At 37.1% G+C, this 19,361-nt stretch overlaps 1 protein-coding gene across 8 annotated transcripts in view; it reads right to left on the minus strand.

Annotated features, from left to right (window-relative positions):
- The window catches only part of EPB41L5 (erythrocyte membrane protein band 4.1 like 5), a 132,132-nt gene that overhangs the window by 98,504 nt on the left and 14,267 nt on the right, over nucleotides 1-19,361 (minus strand). For all 8 annotated transcript variants that reach the window (XR_013993545.1, XR_013993546.1, XM_081052013.1 and 5 more), the window contains one exon: nucleotides 15,798-15,902. Coding sequence is in view for 6 of the 8 variants with exons in the window: in XM_081052013.1 (XP_080908139.1) it covers nucleotides 15,798-15,902 (105 nt within the window). In the remaining 2 variants the exon portion in view is untranslated. The remainder of the gene's footprint in view (nucleotides 1-15,797; nucleotides 15,903-19,361) is intronic.

A 19,361-nucleotide genomic window follows, 5' to 3' on the forward strand; every position in this document is an offset into this window, starting at 1 on the left:
TCCCGGATGGCTTAGTTCGTTGGAGCGCGTCCTCTCAACTACAAGGTTGCCGGTTCGAGTCCCGCAAGGGATGGTGGGCTGCGCCCCCTGCAACTAGCAATGGCAACTGGACCTGGAGCTGAGCTGCGCCCTCCACAACTAAGACTGCAAGGACAACAACTTAACTTGGAAAAAAGTCCTGAAAGTACACACTGTTAACCAATAAAGTCCTGTTCCCCTTCCCTAATAAAATCGTAAAAAAAAAAAATTATTATGAAATATTCACAGAAAGTTGCAATGATAATAGCAAGAGGTCCCTGTGTGCCCTTCCCCCAATGCTTACATCTTACATAACTATAGTACAATATTAAAATCAAGAAACTGACATTGGTACAATGTGTATACAGTAAGTACTCACTTCACATTGTTAATAGGTTCTTGAAAACTGTAACTTCAAGCAAAATGATGTATCATGAAATCAATTTTACTATAGCCTGATTCATATAAACAAGAGTTAGTTCCCACATACTTAGTTGTGGTCACAAAAACCTCACCAAACTTCTAAATAAAGACCCCAAACACTTCTAAAAGACTGAAGTACATGTGAGGTATACATACACTTAAGAAAGATTAATAAAAACAAGATAATTATTTTCCAACATGCTTATTCCAGTTCAGGGTCTCGGGCGGCCAGGGCCTGTCCCGGCAGCTCAAGGCAGGACCCCCCTGGACAGGACGCCCTGGCATCGCAGGGTGTGTTCACACACATCCACACACTCACTGAGACTGGCACAAGTTAGACACGCCAGTTCACACAATGTGCACAGCTTCAGGATGTGGGAGGAAACCGGAGTCCCTGGAGGAATCCCACACAGACAAGGGGAGAAGGTGCACACTCCACATAGACAGTGGTCCCGGCTGGCAGTTGTTTTTCTTTTTTTACTCATCAATATTAGAATGAAATGATACTATGAGGATGTGCTGTAAACAGTTCACTTTACCATACGTTTAGATTCCTGTAACTCAGGCCACAATGAAGAGAAAGCATTCTATTATCACAAAGAATGCTCTCATATTACTCTTTTCCAGTCACACCCACCGGCTACCTCCAATATCCTTACACCCTGGCAACCATTAATTTGATCTCCAGTTCTTTAATTTTGTTATTTCAAGAATGTTATATAAATGGAATCACATAGTGTGTGACCTTCTGAGATTGCCTGTTTTCACTCAGCATAATGCCCCTGAAATCCATCTAATTGTGTATCAATAGATTTTTCTTTTCTATTACTGAGTAGTACTCCACCGTATAACAGTGTCAGCTTGTTTAATTATTTACCTACTATAAGACAGTTTGAGTTCTCCAAATATTTTACTATTATAAATAAAGTGGCTATGAACAATCATGCACAGCTTTTTCTGAGGAAATAAGTTATCATTCCTCTGGGATAAATGGCCAGGCATATAATGCTGAGTCATATGGTAAGTGTATGTTTAGTTTTTTCAGAAACTGCCAGATTATTTTTCATAGTGGCGCTCTCCCATTTTTATATTCCGGAAACCAATACATGAGAGATTCCTTTCCCACATCCTCAGCAGCACTGAGTTGTCACTATTTATTTCAGATGTTCTAATAGATGAGTAGTGATGCTGTCTCACCAAGACCTTAATTTGCATTTCCCTTTTGTCTAGTGACGTTTAACATCTTTCATGTGTTTATTTGCCACATTATATCCTCTTTGTTAAAATGTCTCATGCCTTTTGTCCGTTTTCTAATTGGATTGTTTTATTTTCTAACTGTTGAGTTGAGGAGTTCTTCATATATGCTACGTATGAGTTCCCTGTCAGATACTTGGCTTGCAAAGACCCTCTTAACAGGGTCTTTCCAAGAACAAATGGTTCTAATTTTCATCAAGTCCATTTTATCAATTTAAAAAAAAAAAGGACCGTGTTTTTGATGTCATACCTAATAATTCTCTAAGCCCTAGGTCCCAAAGATTTTCTCTTGTGCATTTTTCTCTAAGTTTTATAGTCTTGCATTTTACATTTGTATTCATTGTCTATTTTAAGTTTATCTTTGTACAGATACACGGTTTAGGTCAGGTTTGGGGTTTTTTTGCCTGATAACCAATTGCTCCAGCATCACTATTGAGACTATACTTCTTCCATTGAATTACTGTGGTGTCTTTGTCAAAATTGTTGTTCATACTTGTGTAGGTCTATTTCTGGGTTCCCTATTTTGTTCCATTAATCTGTGTGTCTATGGCTCTGCCAATACCACACAGCCTTGATTACAGTAGTTACCAAGTAAGTTTTGAAGCTGGGTAGAGCAATCTCTCCCACTTTATTTCTCTTTTTCAAAATTCTACTCTAGTCTTTCCATAAATTTTAAAATAATCCAGTCTACATCTATAAAAAGTTTGTGGGAACTTTGATACAAATTGCATTAAAATTCTATACCAATTAGGGAAGACTGACATTTTACTTTGTCGTCTTCGAATTCATGCACACGGTACGTATCCCCACTTATTCAGCTCTTTTTTATTTCTTTCATTAGCCACATTTTCAAAACGTTTTAACCAATTTTTTTAAAGTGGAAGATTTATGTAAAAAAATCTAGATTTCCAAGGTTCTCTTGAAATACCTGAAGATCCAGCAACGACATCTGGCAACAAATGGCTGTAATCAGGTACCGTGTTTCCCCCAAAATAAAACCTCGTCAGACCATCAGCTCTAATGCGTCTTTTGGAGCAAAAATTAATAGAAAACCTGGTGTTATTTTAATATATGACTGGGTATGATACGATATGATATATGACATGATATGATATGATACCCGGTCTTATATAACATAAGACCGGGTCTTATATTAATTTTTGTTCCAAAAGACACATTAGAGCTGATGGTCCGGCTAGGTCTTATTTTGGGGGAAACACAGTAGTACCTGTCCCCATAACACCTGTTTGGAGGGAAAAGTGATATGCTCCCTAGCTCACCCAATTCCTCTTCCAATCCTTTTTGATCTTTAACAGCCTGTTATATGTCACCTACGATTTATGATCTTGCTATATTTTTCTGTATAGATCACTATCAAGAATGGAGCATGATTCAAAAAAAAAAGGAGAGAAAAACCGTACTTCTTGAAAGTAAATAACACTCCTATGTCTTTAATATGCACTCCAACTTGGTTCCCTTCTTTTGTTCTCCTGCCTGATCCCTGTACACATTTGATTTTAAGACTGAAAATTGTTCCTTCAAAATAAATCATACATGTCCTCTAGCAAACTGTTACATTTAATTCCCCAACTATTTTGTAAAGTCTTATTACAAAAACCTAAAAACATTTAGTATCAAAAGGAGAACTTCTTCTTGCCTGGCTTAAGATATATTACTTCCACACTGGAAAGTTCTATTATTCAAGAAAATAACCCCAAATCATTTTTTTTTAACCACTGATATTGGTAGTTCTGCTGTCAGAAGGCAACTCTTTACACATTCTGTTAATTTTATGAGAGAAGCAGTTTCCTCATATCCTTCAAGAAATATTCTATTACCATAAAAATTTTTAAAGTCATACAATGAGATTTAATAGCCAAGTTTTCATAAACAGTATAAATGATTACAAATTTCCAAAAACCCTACTTATTATCATAAAGACTTAAAGAAAAAACACACAAATGAATATACCACCATGGGTTTTCCCTTAAGCTACAGTTATTTATTTGCTAAATAAAGTTATTAATCAAGAGTCCATAGGTGGGCTGCAGGAACACTTGAATTACCTATATATGTACACAGAATGCTATGTGCACATGCATTTTTCTAGTGAAAGCATCCACACATTTCATCATCGTAAAGTAACTCAAGGCTTAAGGTGGTCACTGGACTCTATAAAAGGATACTAAATTAAGTTTAGATTTGAAAGCAGAGGATGGGGCAGTAAAAACAAGAGTGCCTAGTATCCAGAATAGTAGTTTAAATCCATTATTCCAATACCTAATCCAATAAATTGCCTTTTGGCTCTCTAAAGTGGTCTGGTTTAAAAACTGTTCAAGAAACAAATAAAAAGTCTGAATATACCTGTAACAAGTAAATCTTCAACAAAATACTAGCAAATCAAATTAAGCAATATAAAAAGGATTATATACCATGACCAAGTCAGATTTATCCCAGAAAAGCAAGGTTGGTTCAATAAACAATACAAATAAATCCATTAACATACCACATTAATATTATACAGGAAATAAACCACATGATTCTCTCAATAGAGGCATTTGACAAAACCCAACACTCTTGCATGAGGAAAACGTGCAACAAAATAGGAATAGAAAGAGAACTTCCTCAGTAATAAAAAGCATCTATAAAAATCCCACAGGTAATACACTTAATGATGAAAGACTGAACAGTTTCCCCTTAAGACAAGGAACAACACAAGAATGTCCACTCTCACCACCTCCATTCAACATTCTACTCAATATTCTAGCCAGGGACCTTAGGCAAGAAAAAGAAATAAAAGATATTCAAATTAGAAAGGAATAAGTAAAACTATGTCCTTTTGCATATGACATGGTCCTCTACGTAAAATACGTTAAAACAAACAAGGTGAGCAAGATTGCAAGGTGAAAGATAAACATACAAAAGTGAATTCTATTTACTTGAAATGAACAATCAAGAAAAAAATTACTGGAGGTTTCCAGTCAAGATGGCGAGGTAGGTAAACACTGTACTTGCCTCCTCTCACGACCACATCAAATTTACAACTAAACTACAGAATAGCCATCATTAACAATCACCTTACGGACAGCTGAACAGAAATCCTGCAACTAAGGACATACAGGAAAAGCCACTTTGAGACTGATACCGTGTTTCCCCCAAAATTGAGACCTAACCGGAAAATGAGCCCTAGCATAATTTTTCAGGATGACATCCCCTGAACATAAGCCCTAATGCACCTTTTGGAGCAAAAATTAATATAAGACCTGGTCTTATTTTCAGGGAAACATGGTAGGACGGGCGCAGACGTAGAATGGGCTGGTCACACACCCATGTGTGGCATTTAAAAATCGGCAGGGATATCTTAGCTGCAGAGGTCCCCCAGGGAGCGAGGGGTCCCAGACCCAGACCAGGCTTCCCAGTGCAGGGTTTCAGGGCTGAGAACTCCCCATAACTTCTGGCTCTGAAAACCAGTGGAGATTGTGACTGAGTGAGACAGAGGACTGCTTGAGTTGCAGGCTTTCCTCTCAGAGGGCCCATGAGCAGACATAACTCAATGACGGGCTCACTCGCTCTGAGCTCCTACTCTGGGGCAGCAGCTTCAGAGATGCCCGGAACACACAGGAAGTTACTGAATTGTCTGGCTTCAGGGCGAGGGCTGGAATGGCAGCTTTCTCCCAGCCAGAAGGGCTGGCAGAATCCATTGCTTCTTTATTGAGCCCTTTCTCATCCCACTGTGCAGGTGCCTTATCTGAGGCTCCATCAACCTAGTTAACTCCATTTGCCCCAACCTGGGGATTCCAAGACCATTCCCCATCCAATTTGAGGACCCACATAAGCAGATTCCACTGGTTTTTCCATACAGTCAACCTGCCTTGGATCATGCTGTGGATTTTCCTAAAATCTCTCAAATGTTCACAAACCCCTAACAAGCAGCATCTGGCCTTGGCCTGTGCCATACCTCTTGCTGAGCAGCCCCAAACCTGGCACTGGCAGCAGCTGGCCTTGGTTCAAGGCACCTCTCAGCCCAGGGAAGGTGGTGGTCATCTGCAAACTGCTTTGTGGTTTATGCCTGCAGCTGACCTTGACCTGCAGAAGGGACCCTCCAAGAGGCCCAAAGGCCAGCACACCCAGTGCCTGGCTTCGAACCAAACCAGAACATCAACCAGCGGCCTCCAAGAATGACACACACAAAGGGCAGGACGGGCAGGCACCAGAGCAGCTAAAGGAAATCCTGTACCTTAGGCTCAGCCCCTGCACAACACCCTGTCCACTGTAGTCACGGCAAGTCTCACAACCCATCAGCGTGAAGGTCAATCCCTCCTATTGATGTGCAAACAGCACCCAAGGCTCAACTACAACAGGAGAGTGCTCACAACCCACACAGGGACACACCTGGAGCACCCAAGTCAGGTGACCATGGAGACTGTGCCCCTGGACCCCACAGCACACCTAATATATAAGGCCACTCTATTAAGACCAAGAGACAAAGCAGCTCTACATAATACATAGAAACAAACACAGGGAGGCAGCCAAAATGGGGAAGACAAAATGAGGGCAGTTTAAGGGGCCTCTGGGACAACATCAAGCACACCAACATTCACATTATAGGGGTATCAGAAAGAAAAGAGAAAAAGCAAAGAATTGAAAACTTATTAAGAAATAATGACGGAAAACTTCCCCAACCTGGCAAAGAAAATAGACATATAGGAAGCTCAGAGTCCCAAATAAGATGAACCGAAAGAGACACACACACCAAGACACATAATAATTAAAAAGCCAAAGGTTAAAGACAAAGGGAGAATCTTAAAAGCAGCAAGAGAAAGGCAGTTAGTTACCTACAAAGGAGCTCCCATAGGATTGTCAGCTGATTTCTCAACAGAAACTCTGCAGGCCAAAAAGGATTGGCACTAAATATTCAAAGTGATGAAAAGCAAGGATGTACAACCAAGGTTACTCTACCCAGCAAAGCTATCATTTAGAATCAAAGGACAGATAAAGAGCTTCCCTGACAAGAAAAAGCTAAAGGAGTTCATCACCACCAAACCAGTATTACAAGAAATGTTAAAAGGGACTCCTTTAAGATGGGAGGAAAAACCCATGAAGATGAATAATAAAATGACAACTACTATATATCTATCAATAATCACCTTAAATGTAAATGGACTAAATGCTCCAATCAAAAGACATAAGGTAGCTGAATGAATAAGAAAACAAGACCCATACATATTCTGTCTACTAGAGAACCACTTCAGATTGAAAGTCACACACAGACTAAAAATGAAAGGATGAAAAAGGTGTTTCATGCGAATGAAATGGAAGAAAAAAGCTAAGAAACGCTGGAATAGCAATACTTACAACAGACAAAATAGACTTTAAAACAAAGACCATAATAAGAGACAAAAAGAGATATTACATAATAGTAAAGGGATCAATCCACAAGAGGATATAACCTTTCTAAGTATTTACATATTCAACATAGCACTACCTAAATATATAAAGCAAATGTTGACCCACATAAAAGGGAAGAGCTGAACAGTAATACAATGACTCATGCCAGGTTTCCCCGAAAATAAGACCTAATCCGAAAATAAGCCCCAGTTAAGATCATCAGCCAGACAGATGCACGTAGTATGTTATGACGATGTTCCCAAAGAAGATGTGACTGAATTTGAGTAAGTGTAGGCTGTTGTACATGAAGAAATAAGACTTCCCTGAAAATACACCCTAATGCGCCTTTTGGAGCAAAAATTAAGATAAGACCTGGTCTTATTTTGGGGGTAATATGGTATAAGACTCAGTCTTGTTTTTGGGGAAACACAGTAGTATGGGACTTTAACACCCCATTGACATCAAGAGATAGATCTTCCAGACAGAAAATCAACATGAAACAGCAGCCTTAAATGATACATTAGATCAGATGGATACAATTGACATTTTTAAAGCATTTCCCCCAAAGCAGCAGAAGATACATTCTGTCCAAGTGCACATGCAACATTTCAAGTCTCAGCAAATTCAAGACTGAAATCATATTAAGCATCTTCTTTGACCACAATGGAATGAAACTAGAAATCAATTACAAGAAAGTAACTAAAAACCACACAAACACATGAACACTAAATAATGCTACTAAATAATGAAAGGGTCAACAATGAGATCATGGAATAAATCAAGACACCTTAAGATGAATGAAAATGAAAACACAACAACCCAAAATCTACAGGGGACAGTGAAAACAGTCCTAAGAGGGAAAAGGGAGGTAATAATAAAGATCAGAGCAGAAATCAATGAAATAGCCAAAAACAAAAACAAACAAACAAAAACAAAGAAACAATGAAACCAAGAAATGGTTCTTTTAAAAGATAAAAAAAAATTGATAAACCTCTAACCAGACTCATCACAAAAAAGAGGACCCAAATAACTAAAACCGGAAATGAAAGAGAAGTTACAACTGACACCAGAGAAATACAAGCATTGTGAGAAAATATCACGAAAAACTGCCAACATGCCAACAAATTGGACAATTTGGAAGGCATGGATAAATTCCTATAAACATACAATCTTCCAGGACTCAATCAAGAAGAAACAGAAAATCTGAACAGACCGATTACTACTAACGACATCAAATCAGTAATCAAAAAACTCCCAACAAACAAAAGTCCTGGACCAGATGGTTTCACAGCTGAATTTCACCAATCAGAGTTAACACCTATCCTTCTCAAACTATTTTCAAGGGGCAGGAAAGATCCTAAGCTCATTTCATGAGGCCACCATTACTCTGATTCCAAAACCAGGCAAAGACGTTACAAAAAAAAGAAAATTACAGGCCAAAATCCCTGATGAACATAGATGCAAAAATTCTTAATAAAATACTAGCAAACCAAATTCAGCAATATGTTAACAAGATCATACACCATGATCATGTAGGATTTATTCCTGGGATGCAAGATTGGTTCAATATCTGCAAATCAATTAACATGATAAACCACATAAACAAAATGAAAGATAGAAAACACATGATCATATCAATAAAAGCAGAAAAAGCATGTGGCAAAATCCAGCATCCATTTATGATAAAAACTCTCAACAAGTGGGAATAGTGGAAACACACCTTAACATAATAAAGGCCATATAGGACAAATCCACAGGTATCATACTCAACGGGGAAAGGCTAAAAGCGTTCTTCTTAAGATTAGGAACTAGACAAAGACGCCCATTTTCACCACTTCTATTCAATATTGTATTGGAAGTCCTAGCTACAGCAATCAGAGAAAAATAAATACATAAAAGGCATCCAAATAAGAAAAGAAGTATAATTATCATTATTTGAAGATGACATGATACTATATATAGAGAACCCAAAAGATTCCACTAAAAAACTATTAGAACAGATAAATGAATTCAGTAAAGTAGCAGGACACAAATTAATATTCAGAAATCGGTTGCATTTTTATATACCAATATTGAACTATCAGAAAGAGAAATTAAGAAGACAATCCCACTTACAACTGCATCAAAAATTAATTAATTAATTAATTAAATACCTAAGAATAAATTTAAGGAGATAAAAGACCTGTACTCGGAAAAATGTAGGACACTGAAGAAAGAAACTGAAGATACAAATAAATGGAAGCATATACCATTCCATGGATAGGAATAATTAACATCATGAAAATGTCCATACTAGCCGAAGCAATCGATAGAGTCAATGCAAACCCTAACAAAATACAAACAGCATTTTTCACAGAACTAAAACAAATCATCTTAAAATTTATGTGAAACCACAAAAGACCCCCAACAGCCACAGCAATCTTGAGAAAAAATGAAATTGGAGTTATCATGATACCTGATATCAAACTATACTACAAGGTACAGTAATCAAAACAGCATCGTACTGGCATAAACACAGACACATAGATCAGTGGAACAGAATAAAGAGCCGGGAAAAATCCCATGCCTATTTGTCATTTAATCTATAACAAAGGAAGCAAAAACATACAACAGGGTTAACAAAGTCTATTCAACAAATAGTGTAAAGACAACTGGACAGATACATACAAAAAAATGAAAGTGGACCATCTTACTCTCTATATAAGAATAAACCCAAATGGATGAAAGACTTAAATGCAATACACAAAACCATACAAACTCCTAGAAGAAAACATAGACAGTAAACTCTCAGACATTGTTCTTTGTGATATTTCTTCTGATCCATCTCTTCGGGCAACAGAAACAAAAGAAAAAATAAATGGCACTACATCAAACTAAAAAGCTTTTGTACAGCAAAGGAAACCACCAACAAAACAAAAAGCCTAATGAATGAGAGAAAACATTTGCCAATGATACATCTGATAAGGGATTAATAGCCAAAATTTATAAAGAACTCATACAACTCAACAAGAAAAAAAATTCAATTTAAAAATGGGCAGATGACCTAGACATTTCTCCAAAGAGGACATACACATGACCAATAGACATACGAAAAGATGCTCAGTGTCACTAAGCATCAGAGAAATGAAAATTAAAAACACAATCACTTCACACCTGTCAGAATGGTTATCATCAATAAATCAACAAACAAGTGTTGGCCAGGATGCAGAGAAAAGGGAATCCTCATACATTCTTAGTGGTATTGCAAATTGGTGCAGCCACTATGGAAAACGGTTTGGAGTCTCCTCAAAAAATTGAAAATAGAACTATCTTATGACCCAGCAATTCCACTGGGTATTTATCTGAAGAAATCCAAAACAGTAATTTGAAAAGATCTTATGCACCCCTATGTTCACGGCAGCACTATTTACAATAGCCAAAATATGGAATTAATCCAAATGCCCATCAACAGACAATTAGATGAAGTAGTAATACACACACACACACACACACAAAATGGAATATTACTCAGCCATAAAAACAAAATAACTTACCATTTGAGAAAACATGGATGGGCATAGAGGGTATTATGCAAGTGAAGTCAGTCAGACTGAGAAAGACAAATACCACATACATGGAATCTAAAGAACAAAATAAATGAACAAACAAAACAGACTCACAGATGCAGAGCAAAAAACTGATGGTTGCCAGAGGGGACGGAGGTTGGGGAGCTGGGTGAAATAAGTAAAGGGATTAACAAATACAAACTGGTAGTTACAAAACATTCACAGGATATAAAGCACAGCATAGAGAATATAGCCAATAATGTTGCATAAACTATGTATAGTGCCAGGTGGGTACTAGAGTAACTGGGGGGAAACCACTAAATAAATCATACAAATGTCTAACCACTATGCTGTACACCTGAAACTAGTACAAAATAATATTAATATCAACTGTATCTCAGAAAAACAAATTAAAAGTAAGAAACTGAAAAACAAAATGGCATAACTACATATTTATTAATAATCACTTTCAATATAAATGGATTAAAAATATAAATGGATAAAAAAGGATAAAATGGATAAAAGGAAAAAAAAAGAGAAGCTACAGACAATAATGTTCATTGCAACATTATTCAGAGTAGCGAAATATTGACAAAAGTAATGACCATCATCAGGGAAATGATGAGTAAACCATGATACAGCCACACAATGGAGTATTACACAGCAGTTAGAATGAATAAACCAGAGTAGCTACTAGAGTATCTAGAGTTGAACAGAAAGAGCCAGTGGCAGAATGTACATACATCATACTACCATTTACTTAAAGTTTAAGAACCTGCGGAATAGTATTATGCAATATTTATGGCTCTATCAATATTTTGAAATGAGTGTAACAACATGTACAAGAATAACACTGAGTTTATTGTTGGGTTGTGTCTGAAGAGAGGAGGAAATGGATCAGAAAGGACACAAAAGGAATATAAATTATATCAGTATATCTTTTTAAATATCTTGAAAATATTCAAAATAAAAGCATTATGTTTAAGATTTGGGGGAAAAAAGGATTAAATGCTTCAATCAAAAGATAAGGTGGCTGAATGGATAAGAAAACAAGACCCTAACATACGCTGCTTACAAGAAACTCAATGCAGATCAAAAGACACACACAGACTGAAAGCAAAGGGATGGAAAAGGATATTTCATGACAATGGAAATGGGGGGAAAAAGGGTAGGGTAGCAATACTATGCCAGTCAAAACAGACTTCAAAACAAAGATTATAACAAGTGACAAAGAAGGCCCCAGTAATCCCGCCTCTGCGTACTTATTTATCCAAAAGAAGTGAAAACACTACTGCGAAGCGACGTGTGCATCCACATGCTCACTGCAGCATCACTTACAGCAGCCAAGGAACGGAGGCGGCCTGGGAGCCCGTCAATGGATAAATGGATAAAGAAGACATGGTACATGTATACAATGGAATATCACTCAGCCATAAAAAAAGCATGAAATCTTGCCATCTACAAAAACATGGGTGGACCTAGAGGTAGAGCATATTGTGCTGAGTGGAGTAAGTCAGGCAGAGAAATACAAATGCCATATGATTTCACTTCTATGTGGAATCTAGAGAACAAAGTAAATGAAAAAACAAAACAGAAACAAAGTCACAGATACAGAGAACATTTTGATGGATGCCAGATGGGAGGACGACTGGGAGGACGATTGGGAGGATGGGTGAAAAAGGGGAAGGGATTAGAAGTATAAATTGGTAGTTACACAGTAGCCATGGGGATGTAAGGTATAGTATAAAGAATATAGTCAATAATATTGCAGTAACTATGTATGGTGTCAGATGGTTACTAGATTTATGGGGGTGATAACCTTGTAAGTTATACAATGTATAATCACTATGTTGTACATCTGATACTAATATATTGTAAGTAAACTATAATTGAAAACTCAAAAAAATGACTAAAAAAACGAATTACATGTAAAATAGCATCAAAGAAAGAAATGGCTTAAGAATAAATTTAACCAAGGAGGTGAAAAGACATATAAACTAAAACTATAAAATATCATTTTAAGAAATTTAAAGACTTAATACATGGAAAGACATTCCATGTTCATGGATAGACCACCCTTGTTAAAATGGCAATAATCCCCAATGGATATGCAGATTCAATGCAATCCTAACCAAAATTCCAATTGCCAGTTCTGCAGGAATGGACAAGCTAACCCTAAAATGTATATGGAAATATAATTAACCCAGAATAGCCAAAATAATCTTGAAAGAGAAGAACAAAATAGAAGAACTCACTCCTAATTTTCAAACTTATTACAAAGTTACAGAAATCAATATAATGTGGTGCTGACACAGAGACCAACATACAGATGAATGAAACAAAATAGAAAGCCCAGAATAAACCTGTATGTCTATGGTCAACTGATTTTCAATAAGCATGTCAAGACCAATCAATGGGGAAACAATAAACTTTTCAAAAATGGTACAAGGACCACTGGATACCTACATGTAAAAGAATGAAGTTAAACCCTCTAGCTTACTATGAAAATTAACTCCAAATGGATAGAGAAGAAAACATGTAAATCTTTGTGACCATGGAATAGTTTTTTTAAGATATGACTAAAAGCACAAGCAACCGAAGAAAAAGTAGATAGATTGGATTTCATCAAAATTAAAAAATGTTACTATCAAGAAAGTAAAAAGACCAACTACAGAATGGGAAAAAATATTTGTAAATCATGTATTTGAGAAGGGTTTAGTACCCCAAAAATATACGGAACTCTTATAACTCAACAATAAAAAGGCATAACCCAATTTAAACAATGACCAAAGGATCTGAATAGAATTTCTCCAAGGAAGATATACAAATGGTCAACAAGCACATGAAAAGACTCTCAACATCACTAGTCATTAGGGAATTTCAAAATCATGACCACAATAAAACCACTTTATACCAAGAAACAGAAGAAGGGGAAACGTGGTGGTGAGGACATGGAGAAATGCAAACCCCCACACATTGCTGGTAGGAATGTGGAATGGTATAGTATAGTGGAAAACAGTTTGGCAGTTCCTCAAAAAGTTAAACACAGTTATCTTATGACCCAGCAATTCCACTGTTAGATACATACCCAGAAAAATGAAATTTATGTTCACGCAAAACCTTGTACACAAATGTTCATAGCAACATTATTCGTAACAGCCAAAAATGAATGAATCCAAATGTCCATCAAGGAATGAACAAACAAAAGGTGACATATCCACAAAATGGAATATTATTAAACCATATGGATCAAGTACTGATATATTCTACAATATGGATGAATCTTGAAAAATTATGCTAAGTACTTTTACAGACTCAAAGGCCACATATTATGTAATTCTATTTATATAAAATTTTCAAAATAGGCAACTACAAAGAGATTAAGCATTTTTCAAGGACTTTGGGGGGGAGAAATGACAAGTGACTAATAACATGTACAGGGTTTCCTTTGGGGGTAATACAAATTTTCTGGAATTAGTGGTGATGGTTGCACAACTCTGTGAATATGTGAAAAACCACTAGTGAATTTTATCGCATGCACGTTATATCTCAATTTTTATTTATTTTTTTTATTTATTTTTATTGGGGAAGGGGAACAGGACTTTATTGGGGAACTGTGTACTTCCAGGACTTTTTTCCAAGTCAAGTTGTCCTTTCAGTCTTAGTTGTGGAGGGCGCAGCTCAGCACCAGGTCCAGTTGCCGTTGCTAGTTGCAGGGGGCACAGCCCACCCTCCCTTGCGGGAGTCAAACGGGCAACCTTGTGGTTCAGAGGACGCGCTCCAACCAATTGAGCCATCCAGGTGCTCAGCAGCAGCTCAGCTCAAGGTGCCATGTTCAATCTTAGTTGCAGGGGGCTGAGCCCACCATCCCTTGCGGGACTTGAGAAGTTGAACTGGCAGCCTTGTGGTTGAGAGCCTACTGGCCCATCTGGGAATTGAACCAGCAGCCTTCAGAGTTAGGAGCACGGAGCTCCAACCGCCTGAGCCACGGGGCCGGCACTATATCTCAATTTTTAGTAAATGGTCTAGTTTAGACAAAAAAAATCATATGGCCATCTTAGCTAAAACCCACTGTTTGTTTTCCTCAAGCATAACTTCTCTCCTCTTCCTAATCCTCCTACTCTAAACCATACCTCTAGAGATTAGTTTACAATACTCTCTGCAAAAAAGTGTCTATTTATAAGGTAATTGGAATATCAGAAGTTTCATAAACCCTTCGTCTTCCCAAATATTTCAGTCCAGAAGTAAATATTTCAGTCCAGAAGTAAATATTTCAGTCCAGAAGGTGGGAGGAGAAAGGTTAGCACCTGTGCAGAAAGAGGCTAGGGATGAATTCCACATAGGATGAGTAATCGGTCAAGTAAATGTATGATAATCAAAGCCTGGCTTCTCTAGAAGAAAACCAGAAATATGGAAAAGAAAAAAATTGAAATAAGCGCTGTGATATTGGACTGGAATTGGACTTATGGGTGTGAGATCATGGTGTGGTGCGCGTGCGTGCGGGCGTGGGTGTATAAATATAAACATATATTCCCTAAATACAGTCACAAAGCTCATGGCTAGAGCAGGGAAATACAAAATGAACATCTTCTTGGGCCAGAAAGTCAGGAAATGCTCAAAGAATAACGGGTGCATGTTATAGAAGCTATCTTGAAGTGGCTCCCAGTGGCCAAACCTGGGAAAAATTGATCATCAAAATAAATGATAGTGATAGATTATGACCCACTGCATAAAATAGGACTCCATTAGTCCATAAACAAATAAATACATACATACATACATACATACAAAGTTTGATGAGGAACAATCTCAAAGCAACTGCCCACAGAAAAAAAATGTTTAATTACAAAGAATAAAAGAATAACTATAATGGAGAAGGCCTGGCAGACCCAAGAACCAACCCAGTGGCTATTAAAAAGACAGATTTCCAAGCCTCATCCACAAAGGTTATGCTCTAGTAATTTGGATTAGTACCAGAACTTGCTTTTTTTTTTTAAACAAACACTTCAAGTTATTCTGAAGCAAGGGGTCAAAGTTTCAGACCATAATAAGAAAATCAGAGGAAAAAAAAGAACGCATTAAGAATACGTAGTCTTGTAACACTCAACGTGTCATCTGAAATTTTCCACTTCTCCACCATATTGGAATCTCCGAAAAATAGCTACTCACTGCTACTTGTGCCGAATCCATAAATCTCAGTCCAAAATAGTCACTTTCAATAAGGTCCAAATGGTATGTAATCTGATCAAACAGCTCTTGACCTTTGGCTTTTTTCTGAAATGTAAGAAAATAAATGAGTCAGTAAGTGGCTTATGAGAACAACAAGCCTGACTGAAGATGGTTTTAGTTATACAAGATCTCTTTTTCAAAAAGCATTACTTATAATACCAAAAGTATTATTACCATGTAGTAGATAATGGGTAAGATACTACAGTTTTCCAATAAACCATTTAAGGCCAAAAGAGAATTTGTTATTTTATGTGCTTCCCTGGAGAATGTTACTTCCTATCAACCAACAAACATTACTTTGTACCTAACACTGTGAGCAAGGAGAAATTCTGGTTTGGTTTTGTCAATTTTTAGACTCCCTGCTTTAAAAAGGAGCTTTATAATGTAACAGGAAAGAGAAAACAAAAAAAAACTTAGAATACTTAAGTACAAATCATGTGGAACTAATTCTATTTGCTAATAGATTTTAGAGAAGATAGTCAGAGACTAGAATCATCAGTGAAGACTTGAAGATCAGCCTGAAACTGGAGAAGAATATAAGGTAGGAAACAGCAAAAAACAAAAATGGAAGGTGGGAAGGAATATGGGACAATGAGAAAACGACTTGGGGGGGGGGGGAAGGAGTAGCAAAGAAACGTTTATGGAAAAAGCAGTTTTTAAAGTGTGACCCCCCTGAGGGTTCCCCGAATCCCTGCAAAAGACCCACAAGGCCCTAAGATTCTCCTCATGTACCTCAATCAAAATAACATATTGCAACAGAGTGAATGCAGAAGCAGATAAGAGACTCTAAGTATGTTTTATTAAATCAGACATTTAAAGAGATTTGCAGAAGTATATAAAACAGTGCTACTTTTCTCACTAAATTCTTTTGTTGTTTAATAAAATAGTTATTTTTCATTAAAATGTTACTTAACATACAAAGGATATGTTATTTTTTTTTATTAGTTTCAGGTGTACAAGACAAGGTAATACTTAGACGCCCACCATCTACATCCCTCACACTGTGAACCCCCCTCCCCCACCCACCATCCCTCCGACCTCACACGGAGCCATCACATCACACACATAAAATTATAGTTGGCATTCATTAATGTTTAGCCTCTGGTGCACAACGCCACGATCAGGCATCCACACCATCCCTGAGGTGGTCTCCCAAATAGGACGCATGCCCATCGGATACCCAACAAAACCCCTACAACATTATTGAATAAGTTCCCCAAATTAATTTCCAGAAAACCCTGAGGCCATCTTGCGGCCACCAGCCGCCTCCCAATCCCTTCACCTTTCCCCTTATCCCCACTCCCCCCCACCCCCCGCCCCAAAGGATATATTATTGATATTTTTAAATTAATCAATAAATATTTTTAAAATTTCAGTTTTAATTTCTAATATGGTAACAACAGATAGGTATAACCCTCGTAAGCAAAAGCTTTGTTAGGATCCTTAATTTTCATTTACATATACATCCAATTCTTGACCTTCCCCCTACATACTTTTAAATTATGATTTAATAGAGTATTTCTTGTAAATAAACAAACGACACCTCTGCCTTTTAACTAACTTTATTATTTCAACTTGTCCATTGTTTTTTCTGCATTTCTTTTTACACCCTTTCTCTTTTTTTTTTTAAGGAGAGCGCAGCTCACAGTGGCCCATGAGGGGACAGAACCTGCAACCTTGGTGTTATTAGCGCCATGCTCTAACCAACTGAGCTAATGGGCCACTCCTCCACATCCTTTATTATTATTATTTTTTTTAAAGATTTTATTGGGGAAGGGGAACAGGACTTTATTGGGAACAGTGTGTACTTCCAGGACTTTTTTCCAAGTCAAGTTGTTGTCCTTTCAGTCTTAGTTGTGGAGGGTGGAGTTGTGCTCAGCTCCAGGTCCAGTTGCCGTTGCTAGTTGCAGGGGGCGCTGCCCACCATCCCTTGCGGGACTCGAAGAGTTGAACCGGCAACCTTGTGGTTGAGAGCTCAATGGCCCGGGAATCGAACCGGCAGCTTTCAGAGTTAGGGGCATGGAGCTCCAACCACCTGAGCCACCAGGCCGGCCTCCACATCCTTTATTTTTGATAAACGAAAATGTTATCCCTTTATCAAGATAAGAACTTCACCGTGCCCTCATATCCACAATCTCCCCTCCACCCAATCCTTATCACGTCTTATGGAAAACTTCTTCTATTTCTTTTCTTTGGTTGTGGCTAATTTTTTTAAAGACAACAATCTTCGGTCTTTGATCATTCTTTACACGTCTTACATGTGTACATTACACTTATCTAGTAGCATCTGCTGGATTTGTTTCTCTACTCATTTGAATTCTTCCTCAAGAAATGTTCCCCACGTGGGACTTTGTATAGCTGATCTTCAATGTCTTCTGTGTTTGAGAATATTTTAATCCTGCTCTTCTACTTGAAGGACAATTTACTGGATATAAAAATTCAAGGGTCAAAGTTACTTTCTTTCAATAATCTCCTCAATACTTGAAATACATTACTCTATCATCTTACAGTCTATATTGCTGTTAAAAAGTGTGATGTCAATTTGAATCTTGTTCCTTAATATTATTGTCTTGGTAAGCCTCAGACTTTTCTCTATCTCTAAATCTTAAATTGCACTATAATGTGTGTAGGTGTGGGTTTTAAATTCTATTTGGTATTCTACGGGGCATTTTTAATCTCTCTTTATTTCTGGGAAATCAATCTCTAGTATTTCCTCAAATATTTCCTCCTCTATTTTTGACATTTAAAGTTTCCTGCCTAAGTACTGGCACTTCTGGGTTTTTTACTTTTTATTTTAAATGACTGTATGTCATTTATTTTGAATGACATACAGTCATTTAATCAATAACCCTGATGATTATGGCTTATTTGTCCATTTAACAAATACATAACATATACAAAAGTTCAGAAAGCTTTAGTAATATGACAAAATTACACAGCTAAAAACATAACAAGGCTAGAATTTGAATTTTGCTCTGTCTCCCAAACTCAAATTCCCCAAATGTTACACATCACATCCAGATTGTACCTGTCATGTCACCTCTCAGATCAATAATCAGATACCCCAACTTCTTATCACAATCTCCTCTTCTAACTTGTTCGCTAAATTACTTTTAATGCCTAAGTTCTCCAACCACATGGGAACTTCTAATTCACTGACCCCACATATAAGTATCAGCCCCCATTTCTCCTCTTTTTAAGATAAAATTACCGTTTTAAAATATACAATTCAGTGCCATTAAATACTGAGGGTACCAAAAAAATGTATACACATTTTAAGACAGGAAAAAACTGTATTAAAATTGTAATACTCAATATATACTGGTAACAAAAAATGAATACAAGTCACGTTTGACTTCTGCAATTACAAGAAGTGCTCAAAGTGGTTACCACCAGCGTAATTTTAATGCAGTTTTTTCCCTTCTTAAAATGTGTATACATTTTTTTGGCACCTTTTGTATAGTCACAATGTTGTACTAACATCACCACTATCCATTTCCACAA

Source organism: Rhinolophus hipposideros, assembly GCF_964194185.1.
Source record: "Rhinolophus hipposideros genome assembly, chromosome: 6".
NCBI lineage: Eukaryota > Metazoa > Chordata > Mammalia > Chiroptera > Rhinolophidae > Rhinolophus > Rhinolophus hipposideros.